This window comes from Bufo bufo, chromosome 10 (genome assembly GCF_905171765.1).
Source record: "Bufo bufo chromosome 10, aBufBuf1.1, whole genome shotgun sequence".
NCBI lineage: Eukaryota > Metazoa > Chordata > Amphibia > Anura > Bufonidae > Bufo > Bufo bufo.
Genome location: NC_053398.1, coordinates 51671719 through 51690046, shown reverse-complemented (window position 1 = coordinate 51690046; position 18328 = coordinate 51671719). Strand labels below are relative to the sequence as shown.

General features: G+C 43.6%; 2 protein-coding genes across 3 annotated transcripts in view; one reads left to right on the top strand and one right to left on the bottom strand.

Annotated features, from left to right (window-relative positions):
- LOC120981154 (inositol-trisphosphate 3-kinase B-like) overlaps positions 1 to 11298 on the top strand; it is a 63754-nt gene extending 52456 nt beyond the window's left edge. For both annotated transcript variants that reach the window (XM_040410670.1, XM_040410671.1), the window contains exons 4-8: positions 2249 to 2462; positions 2848 to 3052; positions 5701 to 5802; positions 7433 to 7504; positions 10650 to 11298. In XM_040410670.1, coding sequence (XP_040266604.1) covers positions 2249 to 2462; positions 2848 to 3052; positions 5701 to 5802; positions 7433 to 7504; positions 10650 to 10982 — 926 coding nt within the window. In that variant the 3' untranslated portion in view covers positions 10983 to 11298. The remainder of the gene's footprint in view (positions 1 to 2248; positions 2463 to 2847; positions 3053 to 5700; positions 5803 to 7432; positions 7505 to 10649) is intronic.
- Positions 11299 to 11424: 126 nt separating this feature from the next.
- ATG2A (autophagy related 2A) overlaps positions 11425 to 18328 on the bottom strand; it is a 147326-nt gene continuing 140422 nt past the window's right edge. The window contains exons 38-42 of the mRNA XM_040410669.1: positions 18048 to 18130; positions 13942 to 14063; positions 13157 to 13311; positions 12520 to 12672; positions 11425 to 12444 (exon numbers count right to left, since the gene is read on the bottom strand). Of these exons, the coding sequence (XP_040266603.1) occupies positions 12208 to 12444; positions 12520 to 12672; positions 13157 to 13311; positions 13942 to 14063; positions 18048 to 18130 (750 nt within the window). The 3' untranslated portion in view covers positions 11425 to 12207. The remainder of the gene's footprint in view (positions 12445 to 12519; positions 12673 to 13156; positions 13312 to 13941; positions 14064 to 18047; positions 18131 to 18328) is intronic.

Below are 18328 nucleotides of genomic sequence, written 5' to 3'. Positions count from 1 at the left end.
TATGATGACCCTCTAAGTGGCACTCACACACAATGATGCACACTTGTGGCCCGCCACACTGTGATGACCATTAAACGCCCCCTCACAGAGTGATGCCCCCATAACTTGCCCCCACAAAGTATTATGCCCCCTTAAGTGTCTTCCACCCAGTATTATGCCCCTGCTTAAGTGTTCCCGCTTACAGAGTGATGATGCCCCTCTCACTGGTGGCAGGGGACCAATGGCTCCCTGCTTCACCATCGTATTCAACTGTATCAGCATCCTGAGAACACAAATACAGTTAAGAGCACGGGACAAGCAGGGGTCCGGACAGCTGGGGACTGTTGGGTACTCCTGCACAAGGTCATGCCTAGTGCCGGGTCTGAAGCCATGCAGAACGCAGCTTTACCAAGAGTCTATACTGTAGAATTAGATATACTGCTTATGAGTAACATTAGGGATGGTTTACTTATCTTTTTCTGATCCTGAGTTACAATGTCTTCCAGACCAGGTTTCTTTTTAGGTTGCATCTACTCTGTGCGTTGTACACTAATCCCAGGTAGAAGACCTATTCCAGAATCCCGCACACCATAACACCTTACATTGTAGCCCCCTATGTGCTGCCCTTCAAGGGGTGGGTCACTTTATATTGATTTTTCAATAATGTGCTGGAAACAATACAATGGAGCTGGCATAGATTTAAGCCGGCGGTGGATGCGCCTAAGTTATGTAGAGACCGGCGCCTGTACATAACTTAGGCGCATGATCCACCAGCGCAAGAGGTATTAAGACTGATTTCTAAAGTGCCGGTCTTAATAAATGACCCCAATAGTCCATCTTACTTCCTCTCCTGCGGTGAGGGGGAGAGCGCGATATGTGAACACTTCTCTCTCGTCATTGGTGGGATTGGTGGGGTCTCAGCACTCTGATCCCCACTCATCAAAACTTTTGATATGTCTCTATGACACATCAAAAGTTGGTTGAATACTCAGGAACCCTTTAAAAAACATTTGTGCTCGTTTTTAGGCACTAATTGCGACATAATTCTAGTGCATTTTCAATAGTAAATCTGCCCAAATATATTAGTAAGCGGCATGTTATACAGTATTGGTTCCGGCACATCTGTCAAAGTAAAAATAAAGTGATTCACTCCTTTAACCATTATAACATTAGCGGAGCCGAGCATGGACAGGCAGGAGCAGCGATGTGCTATGCAGAGCGCCTGCCTGTATAGCACATCGGTGTAGGGTACACTGACGTTCTGTGCAGAGGGCAGGCAGGAGCTCTGTATAGCACATGGCGGCTCCTGCCTAGCATATCATTGCAGGGTATCCTGCACCAATGTTCTAGGGCAGAGGATTCATTGAAGGGCACAGGAGCAAATCTGTACATTGTCTCACTTCAGTAAGGGACATTTATCATGTAGAGAAAGTTAATACAAGTTAATCATGTAGAGAAAGTTAATACAAGGCACTTACTAATGTAGTGTGATTATCCATATTGTTTCCTTTGCTGGCTGGATTTATTTTTCCATCACATTATACACTGCTTGTTTCTATGGTTACAGACCACCCTGCAATCCAGCATCGGTGGCCGTGCTTGTACAATATATTACAATATAGGAAAAAGGACTAGCCTATTTGCGCTCTCATGGTCCCGGGCACCAGTGAGGCTGGCCTGGCGCTTTTTCCTATAGTGTGTAAGCACGACCACCAGTGATGGATTGCAGGGTGGTCTGTAACCATGGAAACGAGCAGTGTATAATGTGATGTAAAAAATGAATCCAGCCAGCAAAGGAAGCAATATGAACAATAACAATACATTAGTAAGTGCCTTGTATTAACTTTCTCTACATGATAAATGCCACTTACTGAAGTGAGACAACTCCTTTAAAGTTATTAATAAAAGTTTAAAAAATATGAAAGTATATAGAGGTAAAGTTATTAGTAAAGTGAGTATTCAGAATCCGTACATCTGTGAAGTTGTTCAACTTTGTAGATAGTAAAACATGATTCAAAGGGCAACTTTCTAGGCTGAGATTTTTGGGCTTCACAGCTCAACTTGATGTCGCCTACTTGGGATCTTTTAGTCTTGGCAGTTAAAACCTTGACGTTTCCATAAATCAATATTCTTTCAAGGGGTGAGCCAAGTGTCAAGTGCACTATGACAAAAGTGGTTGTTGAGCTCACAAGAAATCTTTAGGACCAATCGGTAAACATGAACGAGGTGGAGGTTCATTCCATATTAATTGCTATATTCACTCTCCAAGGTAACTTCAAAGCAAGCGAGAGAGGCCACATCCTTAAGAAGTTTAGTCCTGTGGAAAATGCATGCCTTGTGGCCCTTATGGAAGATGTACTCCGGCCATATGTTCCTACCTACTATGGACAAGTGGAGAGAGATGAGCAGACTTATATTAAGATGGAAGACTTGCTCATGGGCCTTGAAGGACCCAGCATCATGGACTGCAAAATTGGAATTCGGTAGAACTAATTTTATTCATTTCATTATTTCTCTTCTTTGTATGCACAGACAATAAGGTCCTGGAGTAGTCACAATTTTATTAGATTTTTTTTCTTGTAGGCTATATAGTTATACAACCATACAATACCTAAATAATGCTCCCATACAGTATCCACATAATACTGTCATCTAAAGACAAAAAATATATCTAAAGACATAATACCACTTCAATAACCCGTTTGTAGAGCGTACACCACCGTTCAGGTACCCAGTTTGTCAGCCACTGTCTGTACAAGTAAAGAACTTTTCCTAATGGTTGTATTGAATAGCATTGATAGAATTGTTTGAAGCGTGGAGCCCGTCTAATCCTACTGTCTCTCTCACTTAAAAATTGTCTTGCTGCAGGACATACCTAGAAGAGGAGTTGGCCAAGGCCCTCCTGAAACCAACACCACGCAAGGACATGTATACCAAAATGGTGGCGCTGGACCCTGAAGCTCCTACACCAGAAGAACACAAGCAGCAAGCGGTTACCAAACCTCGGTACATGCAGTGGAGGGAGAGTTTGAGCTCCACGGCATTGCTGGGATTCCGCATTGAGGGTGTTACGGTGAGTCACACTGAGATCACAATGTATGATAGCTTCTGGGAACCTCCACTTAAGAAGATCAAGATTTAAGAGAAAAGACTAAATACCTCAATGGAATTTAACCTACCAGTCACACGGCGCTACAGTACTCTCTATTTTACTCAGTACCTTAGTAGCAGAAACAATCATGTCATGTCTTGCTCCGTCATTCTTACCTCCAGACACAGTAGTACAAAGTGGGTGCGGACCGTCGGATGCGGATCGCGGACCCCATTCAAGTGAATGGGGTCCGCGATTTTGCATGCGGCAGCCCTACGGTCAGTGCCTGTGCATTGCTGACTGCAATTTGCGGTCCGCAGCACGGGCCGGGCCGGCACACGTTCATGTGCATTAGCCCTAAAAAAAAGAAAAAATAAGTTATAAAACGTTTGGACTCTCACTCCAGTATGGGGAGGCATAGAAAGTGGAGTAACATTTTAAGGCCCCATGCACACAACCGTATCTGGTTTGCGGTCCACAAATCATGGATCCGCAAAATATGGATGCAGTCCGTTAGTCATCCGCATTTTGCATGAGTAGTCTTTTTGTAGAATGGTCACACGGATGAAGCCTCCTGCACACGGCCATATGTATTTTGCAGTCTGCAAATCACAGTCTGTGAATCGCAAAATATGGATACCGTCCATGTTGCATCCGCATTTTTTGCAGACCCCTTGGCTTCAATGGGTCCGCATTTTGCAGACAAGTATAAGACATGTTCTTTTTGCGGAAAGGACATAAATATGCAAAAAACACGCAGACCGTAAAACGGATACAGTCGTGTACATGGGGCCTGATCCGTGTGCTTTATGCAAACATATGTCCGTTCTGCAAAGAGATAGAACATGTCATGTACTTGTCCACAAAATGTGGACCACGTATCCACTGAAGTCAATGGGTCCGCAAAAAACTCAGATCCAACACGGACAGTATCCGTATTTTGCGGATGCACAAAATACAGCACGGTGGCTCTATGGTTAGTCCTGGTGCCTTGCAGCGCTGGGGTCCTAGGTTCTAATCCGACCAAGGACAACATCTGCATGGAGTTTGTATGTTCTCCCGGTGTTTGCGTGGGTTTCCTCTAGGGCTGCAATGATTAATCGACTTTATCGATAATATTCGATAACGGGATTCGTTGTCAACGAATCCAGTTATCGAATAATCGCCGATTCGTTGCTATGCGGGCGGTTTACTTTAAATCACCGCATCTTTATTACCTTACAATGAAGCTCCAGTAACAGGCAGAGCGGACGGCGGTGTAACGTCACTTACTCACGTGACGCGCCTGCTCCGCCTCCTTCATTCATAAAGTGGGCGGAGCAGATGCATCACGTGAGTGAGTGACGTTACGCCGCCGCCCGCTCTGCCTGTTACCTGAGCTTCATTGTAAGGTAATAAAGATGCGCTGAGTAAAAGTTACTGCCAGAATAGTCTGCTGTGAGCAGCGGGGCCGGGGCTGTTATGGGAGGGGGATCTGTGTATGGCACTGCTATTGGGAAGGGGATCTGTGCACTGTTATTGGGAAGGGGATCTGTGCACTGTTATGGGGAGGGAGATCTGTGCACTGTTATGGGGAGGGAGATCTGTGCACTGTTATGGGGAGGGGGATCTGTGCACTGTTATGGGGAGGGGGGATCTGTGCACTGTTATGGGGAGGGGGATCTGTGAATGACACATATAGCATAAGATGCTATATAGTGTCATCTATAGATCCCCCCTCCCCATAACAGTGCACAGATCCCCCCTCCCCATAACAGTGCACAGATCCCCCTCCCCATAACAGTGCCATCCACAGATCCCCCTCCCCATAACAGTGCCATTCACAGATCCCCTCCATAACAGTGCCATCCACAGATCCCCCTCCCATAACAGTGCCATCCACAGATCCCCCTACCCATAACAGTGCCATCCACAGATCCCCCTCCCCATAACAGTGCCATCCACAGATCCCCCATAAAAGTGCCATCCACAATTTGTTTTAATATGTCCTTTGAACATAATTTTTCAAGTAAAATCATATAAACCTCTTTGTTTTGTAATTTTGGTGTTTTTCCCCAATTAATCGATTAAATTATCGACAACTAATCGATTATTCAAATAATCGTTAGCTGCAGCCCTAGTTTCCTCCCACACTCCAAAGACATACTGGTAGGGAACATAGATTGTGAGCCCCAATGGGGACAATTTAATGCTAATGTCTGTAAAGCGCTGCGGAATATAGTAGTGCCTAAAAATAATAATAATACATACAATGGTGTGCAGGAGGCCATAGACAGAATTATAGGACTTGAAGATGTGCAAAATGATAAATTTGGCAGAAATTGCAGCTACACAGACTCCTGCAAACTGATTTTCAAAATTCCCTTCTTGATAGCTCTGTATCTGTACTGCATGTAAAAACCTATTGTGAGATTATTTGCTAGTAAAAGGGTTTTATTAGAAGAAAAAAGGGTCGGCTTAACTGGAGAAACAGCACCACTCATGTGCATAGGCTGTGCCTGGTATTGCAGTTCAGCCACAATCACTTACGATAGGGCTAAGCTGCAATACTAGAAGAAAGCAGACATTTTCTTCTAATCTCATACAACCTCTTAAAATGCCATGCTGAAGATGTTTTCTTTTTCTTCTAGGTTGAGGCTGGGCCTGTTAAGAAAAACTTCAAGAAAATGAAGAGCAGAGATAAGATAATGGAAACATTTGTTCTTTTTACCAAGAGTCGGAAGGACATCCTGGTATGAGACATCAGCTTATATGCCCTGAGGGACCCCAATGACCCTGTGTTTTTCCTGTTCTGCATACCTTGCTTGTAGGTAGATGTCTAACCAGTTGTAGATATGTTAGTGCAGTCTCCATGAGGTTATTACTTCACTTCTGTTCTTCTTTGCAGACCTCTTGCTGCCCCTATTATAATGTAGCCAACATTCCTGTGTCATTGTACCTGCAGCAATTCATGCTATTCCTCTACTAACCTGACACACAGAGTAGGAAGAGAATGCAACCAGACTTGTCTTGTTTGAGAGGTGTGCATCAGAATGGAGGAATCACATCTGGAAGAGCACAGCAAAAATAGTCCTCTGTTATCTACCATACAGGGTCCGACCACACGGTCAGGTTTTCCGATGCAGCTTTGGAAGCCAAAATCAGGTGTAGATCAAAAAAAGAGAGATACTATAAGGCCTCATGCACACGACCGTATGTATTTTGCGATCCGCAAAAAATATAGATGACGTCCGAGTGCAATCCGTATATTGCGGAACGGAACAGCTGGCCCCTAATAGAAATTACTATACTTGTCCATAATGCGAACAATAATAGGACATGTTCTATTTTTTGGCGGAACGGAAATACGGACATACGGTGACGGAATGCACACAGAGTACCTTCCGTGTTTTTTGCGGACCCATTGAAATGAATGGTTCCGTATACGGTTCGCAAAAAATACGGAACAGACACGAAAAGCAAATACGTTCATGTGCATAAGCCCTAAAGGAGAGATACAACCTCTTTTTTTTTAGATTTACTTCTGGTTTTGGCTTCCAACTGCATCAGGAAGCCTGACCGTGTGGCTGTACCCTCTAGAGGAGCCTATTCTAGCATGGCATAACACAGGGATCACCAACCTCCAGTTGCTGTGAAACTACAACTCCCAGCATGCACATTTAGGCCCCTTGCAGACGAGCAATGGTCTCGTGTGCGGACTCGCAGCGAGGCACCCGGCCTGAACTCCCAGCGCTGCCGGGGGTCAAATAGCATTATATTGATTTATGATGCTATGTAACCCTTAGAGGTCTGGAAGGTATTGGATAACACTCGCTGGTCTGCAAGGGGCCTTACTCTGGTATTCTTGTAACTCCCATAAAAGTGAAAGGAAGATTCTGGGAGTTGTAGTTTCAGAACAGCTGGAGTGCCGGAGGTTGCTGATCCCTGGGATAACAGATAGCAGAATGTTGAACCCACTAGAGAAACTCAACTTATTCTAGCATGGTATAACACAGGGATCAGCAACCTTCGGCACTACAGCTGCTGTGGAACTATAACTCCCAGCATGCACACTTACTCTGCTATTCTTTAACTCCCTTAGAAGTGAAAGGAGAATTCTGGGAGTTGTAGTTTCAGAACAGCTGGAGTGTCAGAGGTTGCTGATCCCTGGTATAACAGATAGCAGAACGTACACAGCAGTAAAGCACTTTCAACCATTTCTATAACCAGCAGCCCAGCGGAGGATCAGGTTTTGGCTGTTACAGGCAGACAACTTACGAATGTATGCACAGCGAGCATCTGCCCAGTAGACCTGGTGTCTATGCTCATGCAGCAGTGTCACCTTGTGTTGTAAACCGGGATATTCATGATCTTCTTTTTCAGGCTGCTTACCTGGAGCGGTTGGAGAACATGCAGGCTGCACTTAAAACCTCTGACTTCTTCCGCACTCATGAGGTTAGTAATGGCGGGGACAATGAAACAGATAGACGTAGATGAGAGGGAACCAGGAGGACATTGATGAAGTAGGCTTCAATGCTATTAGGGCTCATGCACGTCATGTTACAGCTCTACAGCATGGGGCACGATCCATCGAATGCTGGTTCAGGTACTACGGTGCCAAAAAGAGACATACAGGGGGAGATTTGTCATATCCCTGCGCTAGAAAAATGCAATTTTTTTACATTCCACTTTTTTTTTTTAAAGTCTCAAAGAGCAGTTTTACATGACAAGGGCGGCTCAGGGGTTGTTGCCAGCCGCCACAACAAATTTATCTTATCTTTGTCATGAACGTATGACCTTTTCATAAAGTATCTTATCATCGCTATGTTATCTTATTTTATCCCCGTCATAAATTAGGCGCATGCTCCGTCAGCGCATGGGATATCTGTGCCGGTCTTGATAAATCTCCCCCGCAGAGTGCCATATGCATGTGACCTTAATATAAAAGACACATGCTGGGGGTAAGGTTTCGAGAGCCATTATGTAATACCCTTCATATAGGCAATATACATTGCCCAGAAAAATCTGCATGAGTTTGCTGTGGATCTGGCCCATATTTCCCTGTATGCATTGCAATTAAAATCCACACCACATATCAATTTCTGAATAGATGAACTGTACTACTACTGTAAAATGTGGCTGTGGATTTTCCGCTCACATTTCCACTGTGGAAAATCCCATGTGGACATAGCCTTCAAGATTTTAAATGGTTCTTCATTAATCTTGCCAAACTCAGTACACCCAAAGGTATTTTCAAGAATCTTTCCAGCAATAAAAAGAATTTAAGGGTAGTCCCATGATTCAGTGATTAAACTTACATTTACTTATATAGTATGGTGCCACCTGGTGGTCACAGTGTATAGCAATGTGCATGTCCACCTAAGGAACCGAGTGCTGGCAGACACATTTACTTATATAGTGTGGTTCCTTAGCACTAGCATAGCAGTACGGCTGAGAAGAATTCTGCAGGGGATGTAAGAAGGTATTGTAGTGTCAGCTGCTGCCAGAGGGGTAAGGAGAATGATTCAGAGATGGTCCAAGGTGGACACATGGATCATATATCAAGATTTCTATCTATACAGATAATAAATATGCCCCCAATATTGCCGCCCTCAGGGAAGCTTTTAAGAACTATATAAGAAATTAAATCTGAGCTGTTTCATAAATCTCCCAATCTCTCTCACCAGTTGGGCCTGCTCCATACACGGAGGTGCCAGCTGTGTAAGGCCTTAACCCTCATCCACACTTCCGTGTCAGTATGACATACGTGAATTAAAACATCCTTATATAATTCGTGAAGATGTCCGTGAAGGATCCGTGGTTGGTCCATGTGTCAGCTTTTACTCTCCGTGCGTCAACCGTAATCCACAGCCATTGCACAGATGAAAATTAATTTCATGAGCATTTTCTATCTGGTTTCCTTGAAAAACAGATGCACCACGGATGCCATGACTTCAATAGACGTGTGCGTTCTGGGGCACGGATGAAAGTAGTGCATGCATCTATGGATTTTTTGCGGACACATGGACAGCAGAAAAATCACGGAAATGTGGACAAACATATTAAAATAAATGGATCAGTATGCGGGCCGTAAAAAACGGAAATGTGGATTAAGCCTTATTCACACGTCAGTGATTTCCATCAGTTATTGTGAACAAAAACCAGGATTGGAGGCTACACAGAAACAATGTATAAGGGAAAGATCTGCACCTGTTCTGTGTTTAGAGCCGCACCTGGTTTTGGCTCAGATGGAAATCACTGACCGAACACTGACTGTGTGAATAGGGCGTAATACAGATGACACCCGGCCACTGTGACCGGGACAGGAGATCCTGGTCATTTAAGCCTCTGATACTGGGGGCAATAGTAGGAGCAGCATCTAAGCCAGGGATCATACTGCTGTCGAACACAAGGCTCTACTAGAAATTTTTACTTTATCTGCAGTGTGGATTGGCATTCAATTGGAATCTGTTATCAACAAGCTTCCTTCCTACCCACCCACCCAGAAACGTGGCACCTCGCACATTCATCTGCTGCTGCCAACATCTTCCAACACATAAGCCTACTGACCTATAAAAAGCAGGGATTATCTCTACCAGGAGAAACCTCTACTGAGCCACCTAGGGCAACAGTGGTTTAAAGGGGTTGTCTCACTTCAGCAAATAGCATTTATTATGTAGAAAAAGGCACTTACTAATGTATTGTGATTGTCCATATTGTTTCCTTCGCTGGCTGAATTTATTTTTTCATCACATTATACATTGCTCGTATCCATGGTTACGACCATCCTGCAATCCAGCAACAGTGGCCGTGCTTGCAAACTATAGGAAAAAGCACCATCCTATGTGCGCTCCCACAGTTTTGGCCACCAGAGAGACCTGCACTTTTTCTTATAGTGTGCAAGTACGACCACCGCTGCTTGATTGCAGGGTGGTCATAACAATGAAAAAAAGCAGTGCATGTGATGGAAAAATTAATCCAGCCAGCAAAGGAGGCAATATGGACAATCACAATACATTAGTACATGATAAATGCCACTTGCTAAAGTGCGAGGACCCCTTTTAAGGCTGTTTTCAGAATGATAATAGCAAACTCTTTTATGTTTCAGACAGTGAACACGGAGGTGTTTTAAAACAGACCACACATGGGTGGCGTCCGTGTACACTCCATTTCCCAGACCCATCCATTTGAATAAATAATTGTCTTGGGAAAAATGGACAAAGATAAAACATGCTGTGATTTCCACGTCCCTGGGTGATGGTCAAATTAAGGGGTCCATTTTCAGTCCTGGTGGTGTTGGACAACACTCGGATGGAAGGACGGTGCCTTGCTCACGATCCAACGTTATGAGCCAGATCAGCGAGCCGCTAACAAGCAGGAGCTTTCACAGACCTGGGCTGTTCTTGTATTACAGCTCTTTGCCAGGGGTTCCCAGAAATCATAATGGATCATATTAAAAGGGTTGTGTGTGATGAGTACTTCCTTCCACTTACAGTTCCTGGGGTGGCTCCATAGTGGCTCTGTTCATTTCCTGCGTGGATTATTACATTCTACCATATCAGCAGCTTACATTATGATGACTATTGTTCCTTCCCCTCAGGTGATCGGCAGCTCACTACTTTTCGTACATGACAGACGTGGGTTCTCCAATGTATGGATGATAGATTTTGGTAAAACGACTCCAGCACCATCGCATATTAACCTGCGACATGATGTCCCCTGGGAGCCGGGAACCCATGAAGACGGCTACCTGCTAGGACTAAAGAACCTTATTGCCACTCTCCGAGATACCATGCATATGGTGGAAGAGACTGCAGAAGAGACATCAGAATGTGTAGTGCAGGAGGGCGAGAAGCACACAGTTGGTGAAACGACTTTACTGAAAAGGGAGTCCAAGACAAATACTACAAATGGGGAAAATAGGGAGCTTTGAATGAGACAGTAGGCACACACCTCTACCGCCTGGTAACTCAGACCTAGGAATTCATGCATGGATTTTCTTCGCTAAAATTACTAGAACAACAGAACTGGTCGTGTGGACTTGGGTTACTGCAATGAACCCATGTGAATGTTGCTCAGAATCTGAGAAGCAGGAGATGATATACTATACACTGATAGATAATAGGGAATGAGTTGATCTTCTATGAAGATATAAGGCCACTGGAAAACCAGGCACCACATACACTGACGTCGACCTAGAAGACAGCAAAGAACTGGGTCTCTTGACTGTTACTGTACAGAGGGATGACTGAAGGATCCAGATCGCCCCCTAGCGGGTGGGGCAGGACAATCTTAATACTATATAGTGTTCAGTTTCATTCCATTATATGGCAAAACACTGTTCTTCCATTAATAACACAACATGATTTGTAAAAGCCAGTAAATGTGTTTTATAATATTGTGCAGAGTGAAATGAGACCTGTATTCAGACTATGAACAATATCACAGTGTGAGAGAACTTTTAGTTTCATTCATTTTAAATAAAAGTGTATCCACAGACCAGCCATCATATCATACAGTACAAAAACGCCTTGACGATTGCCTCCGCTTGTGTACAATTCACTACTGTATTTTTACATATTTTATTTATATATATATATTATTTATACTTATTTGGCCTTGCAATCAGAAGAAAGCATTAAGGGAAGATGGGAGACGTAAAAAGCAACATTCGGGATGATCAAGGCCGCAGAGTCCCTTCATATGTGACAAGACAGGCCTACATTGTGCGCCATTCATGTCCAGTTAAATGGGTCAGTAAAATCAAATACGATGAACGCAAGCGTCTTTTCTTAGAAGGTTAATGCACAGCTAAGGTCCAGAGAAAAAGGGTCTACGTTTCAAGGCCACCATTGCAATTAAAAGTGCTTAAAGTGTTTTGCCTAATAAAGTCATTCTATGATTTGTAGAATACGGCAAAGGAGGTTTCATGGATGTGCTGATCTAAGGATAATGCAGAAAGGGGAAGAAGGTTTTACAGAAAAGAACATACAAATATTCAATAGAAGGCTTATGGGCAATACTCAAGTACTGTAGGGAGTGGCATTCATAGTCCAAGTGTGGTCACTAACAGCTCGATACGCAGACCCTGCAAGCTCCAGACGTCTTCACATATTGCAGCTTTCCTTTGGCACTTCAAGGGCAGAGCGTTTTCCATTTCAGTCCTGCCCTTCATCTGCCTTCCACTTTAGAGAGTCCTCTTTGTGGGCGTCAGGTCTTATTTGATTTCTCATTCCTCCTAGAAGATTTGATGTCGCCTCAGTGGCTACTATAAATGGCTTTACTACAGTGGGCGGAATTTGCCGCAACACTCCGCCAACAGCACCAGTCAGGCCCTTTTGTTCATGCCCACGTGATGCCACTTCACATATAGTTTGCGCTGTGTCAATTACACCCTAGAAAGTTGGGGAAAGCAGTGTTACAGCAGCTCCATGTGGAAAACTTGTAACTGGTGTATGACAAGCACTCACCTCTCGTACGGTGTCGTAGGCCTTCGCCACCCCTTCCCGTAGATCTGCAGGCTGATGCCCTCTCCTCAGTCTACGTGGCTGTCTAACATCAAGTGAGCCACGTGAAACAGGTGGTGTTGGTGAAAGAATGTCATACACAGTCTCTGCTGTGGCCTAAAATTGAGAAGAGAGGTAACAATGAAATGCATGTCTTAAAAGTGTTTTCCAAGATTTTTATACTGAAGACCTATTCTCAGGAAAGGTCATCAGTATCTGATCGGTGGGGGTCTCAGAAGGCATTGGTGCTCCTGTGGGTGCAGGCGGCCTTCTCCGTGCTTACCAAGCACAGCGCCATACATTGTATAGTGGCTGTGCTGGTATCGCAGCTCAGCCCCATTCACTTCACAACGGGGCTGAGCTGCGCCTAGGCCATGAGATGAACGTGACGTCATGGCCCAAAGCTGTGATAAGGCCGCAGCACTACTGTGAGCGCTGATACCTTCTCAAACAGCTGATTGGTGGGGGTCCTGAGTGTTGGACCCGAGCTGATCAGATGCTGTTGATCTATCCAGAGAATAGGTCATCAGTTAAAATATCTCGGAAGACCCCTTTCATACCCATATAACCCTGCCAGAAGTACTCGTCTATGTTTCTTTACCTGTATGGCTTGGACTAGCCGGTTACTGAGCTCTAGTGCTGCAGAAGCTGTGGAAGTGCCAAAAGAAGCTGCCCCTCTCTGTAATCCACGAATAATGCGACCATCCTTCCTGTACTGTTCAATGGGCAGCCAGAAAAGGTCTCGCACACCATGGACTAAAATAACAGGTAGACAGTAACAGTCATCAATATATCTAACAATATGACAGACATATTCAGTACACAACACATGGAATAATAATTAGCTTCATATAAAAACGTTACATTTATTGCGCTCAGCGCCACTGGAGACCGTGACTTGTGACATTATATATGTATACGGCAATAAACTGTACGAAGTTTTGCACAATAAATCAAATAATTGCTTTAAAAGCTTTTTAAATTTGCAACCAATACAGCTTAAAAAGAAATATAAGCAACTTGCCAATTATAAAATTCTCCAAGCATTTTGTGTCTTTAACTCCATAGACACAGTGGTGGTAATATACTGACATCTATGGTAAAAAATAAAAATAAAATCCACATGGACATGTTCAGCATATGCTCTGGGAGCTCTCGTGTTGCAGACATCCAATTTATTCAAATAAGGAGATGTGAACAGAACCTAAGCGTTTCCCGGGTGTGACAAATCATTCCCAATATAATAGGGTTAAAAATCACAATACTTTACAATATCATATAATATACAATACTAGCCATTACAATAAAGGGCTTCCAAATTGTAAAAAATTTAGATCGATAGAGAAGACCGTAAGGACTGATAATCAGCAAGCACGCAGTACTCACACAGCTGTACAACTGAATGCATTGGACCTACTCCTCCCAAAATTCCCGGCAGCTGATTTTTGCGGATGTCTGTCAGCCACTCATTGAGAGCATAAGAGAACACCTTGTCCGCCCCAAGCAACCTGTGGGTATGAGGAGAAAGAATGTATAAATACCTCTTAGTCTCAGGTAATAAGGAACCACAATTCTGTAATATGCTGTATTACCCGCCGTCTCGAGTTCACACCAGATCAGTGTGTTTAAAGGGGTTTTTGATATTCATGACCAATCCACAGGATAAGTCATCAATGCGAGCTTGGTGGCGGACCAGCACCCCACCAATCAGTGCACGGAGCTGGAGTGCCACAGCTCAGTACACTGTATAGTGGCCATTCTTGGGTACTGCAGCTCAGCACCTGAGAATGGCCACTACACAGTGTACGGAGCTGTGGTATTCCGGCTCCATACACCGTTTACTTCCTAGAACCATGGCTGAAGGCAACAGCCAATCGATTGAGGTAATGGGTGCTGGTCCCCAAATTGATCTCCTATGGATATCTTTATCCTGGAAACCTCTTTACTTTGAGCATTGTTGATAAGCAGCGGGACAGCGTTATGGCATTTCATATTGCAGCTAGTCACTACAACCATTTTCATCCATTTTGCAGAGATTAATTTTACCAGTCTGAAATCTGGAAAAAAAATAAAACGGAACTACTATGAAAAAACGTAGACTTTCCTATGGTATTGTTATATAACAGGCAAGGTCCTAACTAACGTCACAATGTGTATGACCCTGCCTGAACTGCTGCATTACAACCACAGGAAAGAAAACATTTCCTGCATGTCTCCTTGAGATCTAAAAAAAACGATCAGATATGTGGGTTTCCCCCAGTCCAAGGGCAGATCTAAAAGCAGCCTGTTTATATATCCATTTACACTTCTCTGGTTTAAAGCTTTCTGCTTCCTTCTTTAATACAAAGTACTAACCCTCCTACAAGTCAGCCTCACCATTGGCTGTCATTCATGGAGCCTGTACAGAGGCACACAGAATCCCTATGGTTCTGTACTATGAGACGTACGCACTCTGTAGGTCACGGTTTGATGTCTTCTTATGGAGCTGTGGAAAATAGCACTACAATACGATGTCTATACTTACCGACGCTTTAGTTGGTAAAATCAGGACATATAAGCTCTGCCCAAGTGAATGCCCACTTTTGTGTGGGGTTTATGTTAACTCTGCCCATTTTTGGCCTGGGACAGCAAAAATTTGCTTGGACAGTCTCTGAAAATCAGGGACAGTCCCAGCAATTCGGGACAGTTGGCAAGTATGGATGGCTACATGACGACATTGTCCCATGACAAAAGAGTACAACTACACTGCAACATTTTTTTGTAATGATAGTTAAAGGCTATGGACACCTTCAAAGGGAATTTTTGTTTATAATTGCATTTTACTCACTTTTGGTTAAAATAATATTTTCAATTGGCCATCATTAAAAATATTGAGCCGTTCTGTCCCAAAGAGTTAACTATTTTTCTAACTGTGTGACTGGTACTTCCACTTTCACACTGTGCCAGTCATCTAATAAACCTTATCTCTAAACTACTGAGAGGTCATAAACACTTATTTAAGCCACATTCTTATCAGTAAGATGTCAGAGAGCAGAGATAAGGAGCCTGTCATCTCCCCAACTAACGGAAAAGACAGAAAATCCACAGGCTGCTACTAGAGCATCTCAGCTCTGTACAGAAAAAAGGGTGCCATAGTTTTAATAAAGACCTACTGAAAAAATTATTATTTTTTAGCTCAAAATAAGTACAATGCAATAATAATAATAAAAAAATTGCCCGCAAAGGTGTACATAGACTTTAATGGTGTTGCACTGTGACAGACAGTCGCGCAAACAAATGTCCTGTAGCCCTAGCCTAATGGAGTATGGCATACTGAAATCTGACCAAAAAAAAACCTCCACATGTATCTGTATGAAATAGGGGGGATAATATGACCCTGTATGTGTGCTTTACTATTGCACAGTACATCTCGGCGGTTGTACAGATTTGTAATACAGCCATAAGGCTACAGCGCTACATTTGTTGTTTTTTTAAGCAGCTTCTCAGTAAGTTCATGCTAAGGGGGTACTGGTCCTCATTAAAGAAACCCAGAGGGTGCATGGCGACATTTTCAGGCAGTGCTCCGTGGGGAAAAAAGTATGAAGTTTGGCTCAAGTCCAGCCAAGCTCTTCGTTCCAAAAAGAAGAGCGACCCACCTGCTGCTTCTGAGTTCTAAGGCTTCCAGGGGCGTATACAGAAGTCATATGGCCCCATAGTAACATGTAGAATGCCCAACCAAAAATAAAGTCTGTTATTGGGGCCTAGTTGAACCTGGCATTGGTTTCTTGGTTGTTTTTTTGCAGGCTTTTTTTGTGCCACACCTAGAGCATGCTTCGTTTAGAGGAGAATGCTAGTAACCCCAAAAATGCACCAAAAGTGAAGAAAATGCCTTGAAAACACACTGTTTGTAGTGTACTTTATATTTCCCTACTGAATTTATGCCAGCATGTGGGAGCAGCGGTTTTGGAGAAAAACAAAATGATGAAACAAAAACAACAATGCAATGACAGATATTGTTAACACTCTATGCGATTTGTAAGAAAAGGTGTGTTCATCTTAAAATGTTATATTTATGTATTCATGCTATAAAACTGCCATAAATACACTGATGAATATCCCCCAGTGAGCTCCTTATCCCACTGTAAATGATAAAGTTCTGAGTGCCTGCAGTCACCAGTAGGGGGAGCTCAGTACATACTGTATGAATTTATACAGCTACATAGAACTCAGCAAGGGCTGTATAAAGCTATGCAGTGAGACTCCCTCTAGAGGCAGCTGCAGGAAATGCAATTAACTAAGTTGGGGGAGAAGTGAAAGCAGTTCAATGGGCAGCACTTGGCTCAGTGGTCAGCCCTGGTGCCTTGCAGCGCTGGGGTCGTGGGTATGAATCCGACCAAGGACAACATCTGAATGTAGTTTGTATGTTCTCCCCATGTTTGCGCGGGTTTCCTCCATGTACTCTGGTTTCCTCCCACACTCCAAAGACATACTGATAGGGACCTTAGATTGTGAGTCCCATTGGGGACAGCGTGATGCTAAAGCACTGCAGAATATAGTAGCGCTATATGAGCGAGTATACTAATTGCCCCCTTCCACCACGGACCCCACGGCAGTCGCATGGCCTGCCCCCTTTTACTGTACACCCTCCGATACCCTGCTCTGTACTGATGATGAACTAGAACACCCAAGCAGCTGGCTACAGATTGGTGTTCCTTTTGGAAGAGGCTCTGGTTTGGCAGACATGAGCTAATTTGCAAAGTCAGTGCAATAAATCTGTAATATGTACCAGTGCGCAATGACGGCACAATAACGGAGTTTTAGTTTTTATCCACACAGAGTAAAAAGGAAAGTGACAGGAAACAATCACACGGCAGGCACTTAAGATTCCAGTATTTCCATGAGTGCGATTTGCTCTGTAACATCACTGCCTGGAGATGCAGATCATTGTAACGGACACGGCATAAAGGGATAAACTACTACACCTCAATGGGCTGCAAAAATGTATTTGCCGATATGTATATTTTTAAGACTGTATTGGTTCCACGTTTGTGTAACATGGCAGTTGATCATAAGAAGAAAACAGTCTCTAATCTTTGTGGTTACTTATCGGCGCTGCAGATCCACCAAGCGACGTGGGTACAAATCACTTCACAGTCAAAATTTCCAGAAAATGTTGATCGCGCTGCCTTCGACGAAGCTGGACTGGCAAAACCCGGGTTGGGTGGACTCTTGATGAAAGCAATTTGTTTTCATGACTGAAATTTTATCAACCTTTGTAAGTAGAATAAAACCTGCTGATTGCGATATTACCTGGTGGAACTTCACTATTTCTACTATAACGTCCCTCTAGGGTGGTTGTACGTGAGTGCACCAGCCTCTGGTTACCGATTGTTTGGCTACAAGGTGGAATAACCTGAGATTGGAACTCTACACTCAGAAGGCAGCGCGATCAACATTTCCTGGAAATTTTGGCTGATCATAAGCACAGGGATAATCTTCTTGACGATATTTACCCATGTCTGCAGTACAGTCTCTTCAGTTTCAATTCAGAGCAGTTTAACTGGGCCAGTCCAATTAATATTCCAGCAAAAGTACCCTGTGATGACAGAAAGAACTGACTGAGCTAATATCGAACAGAATCTGAAGAAGTAAGATGAACGCTACATTCTCTGCAATGTTACTGTATATACAGTGGTGATGGAAAGCTTGTGAACCCTTCAGAATTTTATATATTTCTGCAAAATAAAAACGATGACATAAAAAGGAGACTTTTGTATTACTTACCAGTAAAGTC